Source organism: Centruroides sculpturatus, unplaced genomic scaffold, assembly GCF_000671375.1.
Source record: "Centruroides sculpturatus isolate CEXI.00-Female unplaced genomic scaffold, Cexi_2.0 scaffold13, whole genome shotgun sequence".
In the NCBI taxonomy this organism is placed as follows: Eukaryota; Metazoa; Arthropoda; class Arachnida; order Scorpiones; family Buthidae; genus Centruroides; species Centruroides sculpturatus.
Genome location: NW_019384405.1, coordinates 1,072,053 through 1,082,420, shown reverse-complemented (window position 1 = coordinate 1,082,420; position 10,368 = coordinate 1,072,053). Strand labels below are relative to the sequence as shown.

Below are 10,368 nucleotides of genomic sequence, written 5' to 3'. Positions count from 1 at the left end.
ATACGATTTAAAATTGCCACTCCGTGACGTCACAATAAAATAATTGTTCGTTTAAAAAAAATCAAATAATGAATTTGATTAGATTCGTGATAAAATTGACCGATAGACACGCGAACGAACTACATAAAGAGTTGATTAATTAACAAAGCGCTTGGTCAGCGATTTAAAAAAAAAATGAATTTGTAAAACGTTCTATTTTAATATATCCTATATTCCTTTCTTGATTTATTATTAACTTCGTTATTATTTAATACAGCCAATTAGCTTCGCTGATGATCCAAGTATCGAATGTCTCTTTTCTTTCTTTACTCAATCGATTTCTTTATTTTGTTCGTTGAAAATCTGAATTTCTCGTACGTTTCGATTAGTAAAACACAGAGAAAAACAACACCAGAACCTTTAAGTTTATGCAAATGAAGCAGATCTTCCAAAAAAAATGGAGGTGTTTTTAGGTCGTATGCCACCAAAGTTTCCTACTTTGACGTCTCGTGGGAGATTCAAATTACGTATAAACGGGAGTGGATCGGATAGTCTTACACCTGTTGTGAGCCCTCTAAATTTATGTATTTAGTAGAAGAACAATCGTCCTATCGATTCCGAACTCTCGTATATGCAAATATTCCCTGTTAAATTTATAAGACGACAAAGGAAGACGTCACAAATATCGACGAGAACAAACTTTGATTGTTTTAGTCATTAACTCGGGTCTGCAGCAACCCACGTCCCCCGAGAATTTATCTGATTCTAACATAGGATACGTTACATAATATGAATCTAGAGTTAATGAATACGCGGTGTAAGTATAGTAGAGACATCGGTCGAGTTACACTAGCTTCTCGTTTTGTTTTCTTTCTTTCTTTATTAAAGTTAAAATACAAAAATATACCCCAATTTAACGAATACAACGAGTTTATAACGAGCATTTCTTACCTTATAAAGACGTGACAACATAAGAACCTTTACGTTTATATGCCTACATTAGAATACGCTAACATAATTACATAGTTACACTTACAAATTGTAAGGATAAATAAGTTAAAAGCGTATATATATGTGTGTTACGGTTACATATTTTAGTCTATAATTTGTAGCAAAGTAAACGTTCTTTAATTAGGAACGGTAGAAGAATTGTGACGATGGCACAATAAATAATTGTATTTCGTGCCAGATTTATAATAAATTTTGTTTTAGGGGTTACATCGCCACCGTGACTGGCAATAGTGTATATAGTACAGTACAATAATTTCACATTTATTCTCGGAATTGCAAACACATGCTTTTAATTAACTGCTTTGTTACGCGCGTATAGTACATATACTGTACTGTACTTCTTCTATAAGGGATTTAGTTAGTTTTATATAAGTGATTTTATTATTTTTGGCACGTTCCTCTTCAATTTTAAAGCGTTAACTGTGTCCTAAACGGAGGTAAAAAAAAAAAAAAAACATGGCGGATCATGGAAGTTGACACGTTAAACGTCATCGGAAGTAGACAGAAACGACAATGTCTGTAGAACGAGATTTGTAAAAGACTGACAGCAGCTGTAACAAAACAAACAAACAAATGTTAACGCTCGGATAGAGAGCATTTGGAATCGTTTTCACGTTAATACAGATGTCGCACGACAATTGGCATCTGTGCTAACACGGGCGAAATCTTGTCAAAGAACGACTAAACAGGGAAAAAAATCAAAAAAAGGGAAAGGGACAGTCTATTTTTTGATGTAGCCCACAATAAAAACGAATCTAAGTTAATTGTGTGACGTGGGAAGATCGATTTCCACTGGGTTTACATAGGACTAGTGAACTCGCGGTTACAGTACAAAAGAAAATGTAGCGATGTAATAAAAATCTAACAACGAGAAAATAATATAAATAATGTCTTCTAAGAGTTGTGTGATTCTTCTGTTGCCATTTTTGTTTTATTATTTTTGATGTGGTGTTCGTATACAGTACAGTATAATACATTTCCCTTCGTTCAGTCGGTAGCATTTTATTTATAGAATGCATGCTGACAGCTTCAATCGAAAGGGGGAAATTTATAATACTGGATTTATCAGAATTCATTCTATTTATTACCCTAATTAAATATAATTTTAAAATAACGTCGTTCCTACAAATAATGGTAAAAAAAAATTTCTGAAGTTCTGGTCTCTTTACGAATGGTTTCTACTCGTGCAAGACGTGGTTAAAGGATCAAAAGATGGCTACCAAGACGTTCTATAAAACTACAGATTGCTGGTATGTGGAGCGAGATTCGCCCCGATTAACCGCGTGGAGTTTTCTGAATTTCTTCACGTGTCTAATACGTAAATAAGAGCAATCTTGCCACAGAAATTCCTCCCAAAAGAGACCATCCCTTTGGTAGATCTTGCACCATTTAACATTAGTAGTGTCGTATTATCTTTATTTCATTAATCCAATCCAAATGATGCCGCGGGAAACAAATCCTTTCCTGATAATCCTTGAAAAATAACAAGGATTCCTTTTAAAGGATCATCAGGAAGAAGAAGCGATCAAAAATTCGGACTCCCGCTGAAAACGCAACACGCCATTCGGATAGTTTTCAATGAGGGTGTCGAGTAAAGGCATCGAAATAGACAGGCACATATTGCCGTAATTATTTTCTATTAAATTTGAAAATTGCCACGCGCAAAATGGGCTGTCTTCGAAGAGCTTCCGGCGACCGGGCTCTTTGTTCGGGAGGTATGACGAATTCTGTTTGCCCACCTGTGCCACCGACTCGTTAACCTCGGTGCATCCAGGACGATGCCCCCGGACGATGCTATTGTAATAGGGTAGCTGATCTATGTACCGTTCGAAAATGAATCACGTGATGATCCCTATTAACTAGTTGCCGTGTTGCCAGCTTCACAGTCTAGAGCCACTAGAATTTGGCGTTATTTATAGATTAAGAGGGTCCAGTTGAGCCAGTTTTACGTCTTCTAGTGTCCATATATTGTGTCTACTTACAAGTTTGCGTGGAAATTTACATATAATCCGCACACCTCGGAAGTTTCCGCTTATAGTAATATAATTTCGAATGACATACGTGTTTAAACCCCGTGATTTATCCCCAAAAACTTTCCACGTGCTAACGAAAAAAAACCCCCCTCCATCCTTTATCTAGCGCCATCTGTGGAGACGAAAATAAATCATTTTATCGGTTTAAAAAAAAAAAGTTTTTAAAGTATTTTAAAAATTTTATTCGACTACTAGAGGTCGCTTTCAGAAAAATCCCTCTAGTGATTTTTTTTTTCGGTTTTAAAATTTAATATCAAAATTTATATTACGTTTTAAGACCAAAATTATATATATAATTTTTTAATTCTTTATGTCGTCTTAATATTAATTAAGGATAATCGAGTACTGTACCAGATTTAAAAAAAAAAAAAAAAATGTGGCGACGTCACGTAATAAGGCCGTAACATCGTAGATGACGCGATACACCATAGCCTTTTAATTAAGTCCTTACAGGAGGAAAACTCTCATAATTAACCTTAAAACTTTTTAAAATATGTCTTATAAGCAAAGGATTTAAGGAAAAACAATTAATTTAATACTAAACAGGGCCGAATAGATAGCGTCGTCGACATTATTCAAAAGATGGTTGACGAGAATTCTTGTACGTACTCCTGTATTGTTTTTTTTTGTTGCTTGACTCACAAGTTAACTGACAAATGAAAAAATCGATGACATTTGACAATTCACAGACCACCCCTTGGGATTCTTACTACAATTTCTTTTTTTTTTTTTTTTTTTTTTTAAATTACCGCAAATTCTGATCAGGAGAAAAGCTCCCGACCGAGACAAACACAGGAATTCATAAGACAAATGCATATTTTAGTGAATAAAGCGAGTGGAGGAGTACTGTGTATTTAATTTTCAATTTTAATTAATATTTTTACCGTTAAGTTTTTGATTTACGGAGCGATCGATCTTCCTTCGAAGACAATTGAATGTCTACTTGGAGTCCGAAGCGATCGATGAAACGAAAAATCTATTATATACTTCTTATCGAAAATCTGAAAATAAACATAAATACCAAAGCTATGATTCTTTGTAACGAATTTTAACGACCGTTCAAATCAATTTATAAATCGATCCGTTTTATTGGACGAGTTAATTCGCCGTAATAATAATGCCAAAGGATGTGATTCCCCGCCATTATTGTGGATAATTTTATGTTTCGAAACGTGAATTGAGGAGGGATTTTTCTCGTATTTTCTTCACGTTTTTTTTTGGGGGAATTTTAAAAAAAATACGATGATAGTTATTATTTTATAGATTATTTTGCATGTGGTGACAACTGTCAATTTTCCTTTCATTTTGAAACACGAAACACACTCCGACCATGACAATTGAGACCCTTCTCGATTGTTTCTTTTGAAAGGGAACCATAATTTGTGAGAGAAACCCTATTCCTCTCTTTAGAAATTCACCATAGAATGGAACTTTTCGGTTCGGTTTAAGTATAACATCGGGTATTAAGTTGCAACAATTAATAAGACGGTGTGTGAAGTGCCATTGTTTCGTGACCTTTTCGTTCCTTTCCGCTACTAAATATATATGTAAAATTTCGCTCCAACACAGAATAAATCAGTAAAAAGTCCAGCAACGAGTTGCTTAACTTTTCCGGCGACATCTGATTACATTTTAACTAATTATAAAATGGCAAAAAGCTTAATTTTGTGGGTTAATTGTGAATGCCAATAACCAGTAAAATCGTCACGAAGTCCGACCCTACTGGAGATACATACGATCCCCATTATTTCCCTTGACCCTTAATCAATCTCCCTTTGCTTCAACTATTATTGTCAAATAATTAAATCATAAATATGAATGATGTACAATACAATAATTCAGTAAAGGGTACTGTACAATAATGATTGTAACAATGGCGCGATAAAGTAGCTTCTAGAAAAACAAAGACGACATCGCATAACCATAAAGTTTACTATTCACGCTTCGATAGACTAGAATCACTTGACTGATACACATCTATTATAGACATGGCTTGGGCAAATTGCATGTTTGCACAGGGGCATCCAGCAAATGTGAACAATCGGGGAATCTTGCATAAGTTCTAGAACTTCATAAAAGAAAGTTAAAACATTACTGTTTAATTTGCTAATTTCCGCGATACTCCAACGATTTTAATGTGAAGCCAATGCTGGGCTGCAATTTTTAATCTATATAATTTAAAATATGGGCTCTCCACCTCAAATTAGTGGTGGCTTGCCCCTGCACAACATGCTTTTCCTTTAACAATAGAGTTGTGCCGGTCATTTATTTACTGCTTTAGGCATTTTTATGCATGAAATACAGCTTAAAAAAGCTTTGTTTTGCGTGTCGGAAACGGATTGATCCATTTTGTTGTTTCTTATAGGAAAATTTGTTTCGATCTTAAAATAAAGAAGCATTTGATTTTTTGTTTTTAATTAAACAAGAACAGCGGAAAAGCAAACGACAAATGAAAGAAAGTTGTTCGATTATGCAAACTCAATTATCGTGATTGAGTAGCAAGTGATATATTGGTGGGGGTGAACAGAAGCATGTCAAACTGGACGACATTGACTGTTAAGTAGGGTGTATGGTCATCCAAGACTGCCAAAACACACTGATAGCGATGGGGCCTTGCATTGTCGTCCATGAAAAGAAAGTTGTTTCCAACCACTACAGCATAGGGTACCACTATAGGGTATCTCGATATCTGACAGTAATCAGCGATCTGTTTCTGATAATGTGGAAGTAGGTACGACCACCAATGCTGATGCCAGTCCACACCATGATTCCACTACCACCGGAGTCCCTTTCTCGCATTAAACATAGATTCTCCCATGTTCCTCGTTCACGCCAGATTAGGACACGATGATTGTCAGGGTGCAGACGGAACCGTGACTCATTAGAGGACAGTTGACCACTCATCACGGGTCCAATAACGATGCTCACCAGCCCACCTTCTACTGGTTTAACGGTGTTCGGCAGATAACGGAATACATACCATTGGTAGCCGAGCACGAAGTCCAACACGATGGAGCCTATTTCGTATGGTCTGGGTGCATATCCGTCGTCTAGTGGCAGCAAAAAACTGTCCCGACGGCTGCTGCGCCTATTCCTTCTTGCCAATAAGGTCATGTAGCGGTCATCTCTTGCTGTTGTGGCAAATGAGTGACCCTGCCCTCGTCATCTTCGTACTGTGCCAGTGTCTTGAAAGCAATTTTACAGTCTGCTAATCACACTTTGGGATGTTCAAGTGCTATTGCCACTGTCGTCTGTGTTTGACCAGCTTCTAGACCTCCCATGTCTTTCCAGGCTTCGCATTCGGGCAAATCGTGTTGCAGAAGCATTGCAAGTGTTGGGAAATTGCAGGATGTCCACTTTCAAGTTCCCTGAACTTGAAAGTGGACACTTGTTTGCTTTTCTGTTCTTGTTTAATTAAAAAAATCAAATGTTTCTTTTTTCTTATCGCTTCATATTCGTTTTNATTATATTTTGAAGCTTTCTTGCTCTAGAAATTTTTACATAATTTTTTTTATATTACTTATTTAAATAAAAATATTCTATTTTTACTTTGTGAATATAGAAAATAGTTTATAGGAATCTTAGAAAAGTGACTTGAACTCGAACAGATCGGTTGCAAAGTTATTTGTTTTACTATTAAATGGAATTTCCTTTCTTTCCTACATAACAATATCCACTTTCAGTAAGAAAATTGAAACAATACTATTAAAGAAATTTTTTATATTTAATATTCTTTTGAAGAAAACACGTTGTTTTAATTCGCGAAAAATTTATTCATTCATTCTAAATGCATAATTTACACAGAAACGCGAATACTTGTGCCGTGTTTTTTTTATCCGTTCGCAAAATATACAAGTAAAACACAAACACGTCAAGACGCGCGTTACTATTCTTTTGATTCTTAATTTAAATTCTTTAACACCCGCCTACGACTATTCAAATTCAAATCACAGGAAATTCTTTAGGATCTATTCGGAATCGTACTTCCTACCGTTCACGTGACCCACTAGGTGATGCCTTAAGTCGAGCCCGTCGGAGAACTGTTCTTCGCACAAGTTGCATCGGTACGGCTTGGTACCCAAATGCTTTTCCAGGTGCATCTTTAATATTTTGAAGCTCTGAAAAGCGATATGGCACACTTCGCAGACAAATGGTCTATCGGCGCATCTACTTCTACAGATGAGTTCTCTCTTAAACTTCACGTCGCACCACTTCTTGTGCCTGCAGAAAGCGGAATGGCGCGCGAAAGCGCAACCGCAACACACGCAAACGAAATCGTAAAGTTTGCGACCGATGTGTCGCATCAGGTGTTCTTTCAAATCGATCCTGACTACGAAATGTTCGTCGCACAGGTTGCAACGGTAACGTTCGTCACCCAAGTGTCCTCTGAGATGAACTTTTAGGGCAGGAAATATGTGAAATCCTTCCCTACATATTTCGCAAACGTACGGCTTTTCGCACGTGTGCTTCTTTAGATGATAATTTAGATTAAATTCGCAATTGAGTCCTTTCCCGCAGATTCCGCAAGTAAATGGCTGAGAAGAAGAACCGAGATGCATCTGAACGGAAGGAATGTTGTGATATTCGCTACCGCACACGGGGCATAACACTTTAAATTTCGGACTCTCTCTATTAAACAGCTTCATGTCTGAACTTTCCTCTCGTACCGAATTGTCGCTGGAGAAATCGGTCATACCTAAAAACAACCAGATTAAGAAGCTTCGATTAGACATAATAACGTGCACTCGACTGGAGGACTATTTTATTTTTTATATCGAAAAATATTTTTCATCCGTCTTACATTTAATGTCCGATAATCAAATCTCAGAGCCGTGCAGAAAAAAGTCAAAACATTTTCATATTAGGTTCAATTATAGGTTTGTAAATAAATCATCCAGAGGGGGCGCTACTCGGCTAAACGATTTAGTTAATTAGTCGAAAAGTTAATACTTCTTTTATTTTTCGATTAATATTTATATATTAAAGAATTTTAAAAATATAAACGAGAAAATACGTGACAGCCACTTCCGCCCGATCGTAATTTTCAAATAATTACGATTACGTCACGATACGATTCCTCGAAAGGAAAACGTCGATTGGAAGAAATCGACAATTTTCCGAATTTAAAAAATGGCGGCGTCTTATTATATAACCGACGTTATATTATAAATTTTATAACAGCGATAAATAAAATAATTTCTACCTCTGAATTTATCCCTATTCCATTCTCGTCGAATCAAGGTTTTTACATAATACGGCTGGCAAGCTGAGAAAATTTTCTGTTTAGTGCCACTTTCGCTCACTAGGAGCGCTGCGGCTAGGATGCAGTTACATTTAAATTCAGAAAAATGAATTGTCGCGCTTTATTTATTTATTTTTTCAAATGAAGATATTTTAATATTCAATATGACTTAATAAAATGTATACAATAATTAAACCATCCCATATTATTTTGGCATTACATTACAAAGCTTAGAAAAGGTTTATCACCCCACTGATTTAATCTAACAACCAAATTCCATATGTTATCCTATGGGCAAAAAAGGGTAATTGCTGGAGCCGCTGAGAATATTTCCTCAAATAATTCACCGTAAACGGGCTGCTCCTAATGCAAATCTGCCCGGGCGCCGTACGGCTATAACACGCTACCGCATACAAATCAAATGGGAGGAGATCTTTATGGGGAAAAGTAATATCTTTAATTAATAGGCATGGATAAGAAAACAAAGGTTAAAAAATGATTTTTTTCAAAACTGTTCCAGTGTTAGAATAATGGAAGTTTAAAAAGTACAGTCTGCATGTGATGTGAAAATGTAGTATTTGTTACAAAAATTGTGACTTACTTTCTAAAAAAAGGTTTTATAAAATTTATGTAATGGCAAATTTTATTATAGCAACGTACCACGTTGCCAAATACGATGACATTTTCCGAAAACTGTTGGGGTCGACGCGGGCTATGGCGAGCTTTTGAACATTTTGCAGCCCCGATGGCAATTTTTCCTCCACGGACAGAAATGGCTAAAGATTATAATTCTAATGTCTTAGGAACGTGTTTTAGGCATTCCGAGGGAACGTAATGCACTCTGTTTAGATGATAATCTATCAGACGCAGTACTACTTAGGGTAGAACAATCAGGACTTATTATTTTCAGATAATCTAGGCCTAATCCATAATAGTACACATTCTAAAAACCCATTTGACATCATACCGCATTCTACACTTATTTTCGCATTGTGACAAATGGACTGTATAAGCAACTTTTCTTTTTATTAATGGCTCTCAACTTCTTTTTTATTTTTGTGTAATTAATTGTTTGAAAAGAGAATATACCTGTTCTTTGTATTTAAAACTTCTTGCAGAACTTTCTGATGAAGTAGATGGAAGTACTAAGAAGTCACTTGTAGACTCAGACATTAGTCTCTTCATGTATAACCTGAGACATAGAAGCAATCTTGATGTTTTCTAATAAATAAATCAAAGAGTTAATGGGTATTAGAAATAAATGAAAAATAAATAAAATTAACTTACCAATAAATTTACTTTCTTCTTCATTGATGACAAATTCCTTTCCTTTGGAGCTTACTTGTCAAATATTACTTTGGGAGGTTACGAAATATCGATTTGCCTTGAAAGTTAGTAGAAATAGGATGAGAGAAATGGACCCTTAACTCTCTTATAAAGGATTATGAAAATTAGGTAATACATAATTGAATGAATAACTGCTATATATTTGCACAAAAGGTTTTGGGCACTTCAAGTAATAAGTTTAAATCTGAAATTTGTAAAAACAACAAATAATCTAATTCATTCTTTTAGAGAGTGGATTGGAAAATTGATATTTTATGCTATTTTAAGTACGACGAGGGTTATTTTTATCCGAATTAAATCACCATCTACATGATAAGAACAGTAAATCTCAGGCGGGTTTGTCCAAAATACTGTTACAATATCATATTGGCAATAATTACTACCGTAACCGGCAAGAGGTCACGACTGCAGTTACCACTAATAAGGAAATATTATATCTGCGCTCCCTCTGCATGGAAGAACTTTGGTAAGGAAAATGAAAATAAAAGTTGTGTAGTGAAAAACTCTCTCGATATCAGCATGCAATCGAGATCTGTTGAGATTAACTTTTGTTGCAACAGCTCAATAGTATCAATTTTGACTTCTAGTTCTATAATTTAAACTACCTTTGGAATAAGCTGCTTCTTATTCAAGAACGATTTCCGAATTTATGTTCCAGTGACAAAAATAAGTAACCTTCACTCCCTCCCTTCACTATTAACTTGAATTTTACTTAAAATTTCACAAAACTGTATACCTAACTTTTCGGAAAGTGCA

General features: G+C 35.5%; 1 protein-coding gene across 2 annotated transcripts; it reads right to left on the bottom strand.

Annotated features, from left to right (window-relative positions):
* Positions 1-6,788: 6,788 nt before the first annotated feature.
* Positions 6,789-10,355, bottom strand: LOC111618825 (zinc finger protein 778-like). Of its 2 annotated transcripts, none has more exons than XM_023360410.1 (2): positions 8,227-10,355; positions 6,789-7,719 (listed from the first exon to the last, which is right to left on the bottom strand). In XM_023360410.1, exon 2 carries the CDS (start codon positions 7,715-7,717, stop codon positions 6,992-6,994), a length of 726 nt encoding a protein of 241 aa, XP_023216178.1. In that variant the 5' UTR covers positions 7,718-7,719; positions 8,227-10,355; the 3' UTR covers positions 6,789-6,991. The 2 variants fall into 2 exon arrangements, with proteins under 2 accessions (XP_023216178.1, XP_023216179.1); XM_023360411.1 differs by having other exon boundaries at positions 9,355-10,355.
* Between the last annotated feature and the right edge of the window lie 13 nt (positions 10,356-10,368).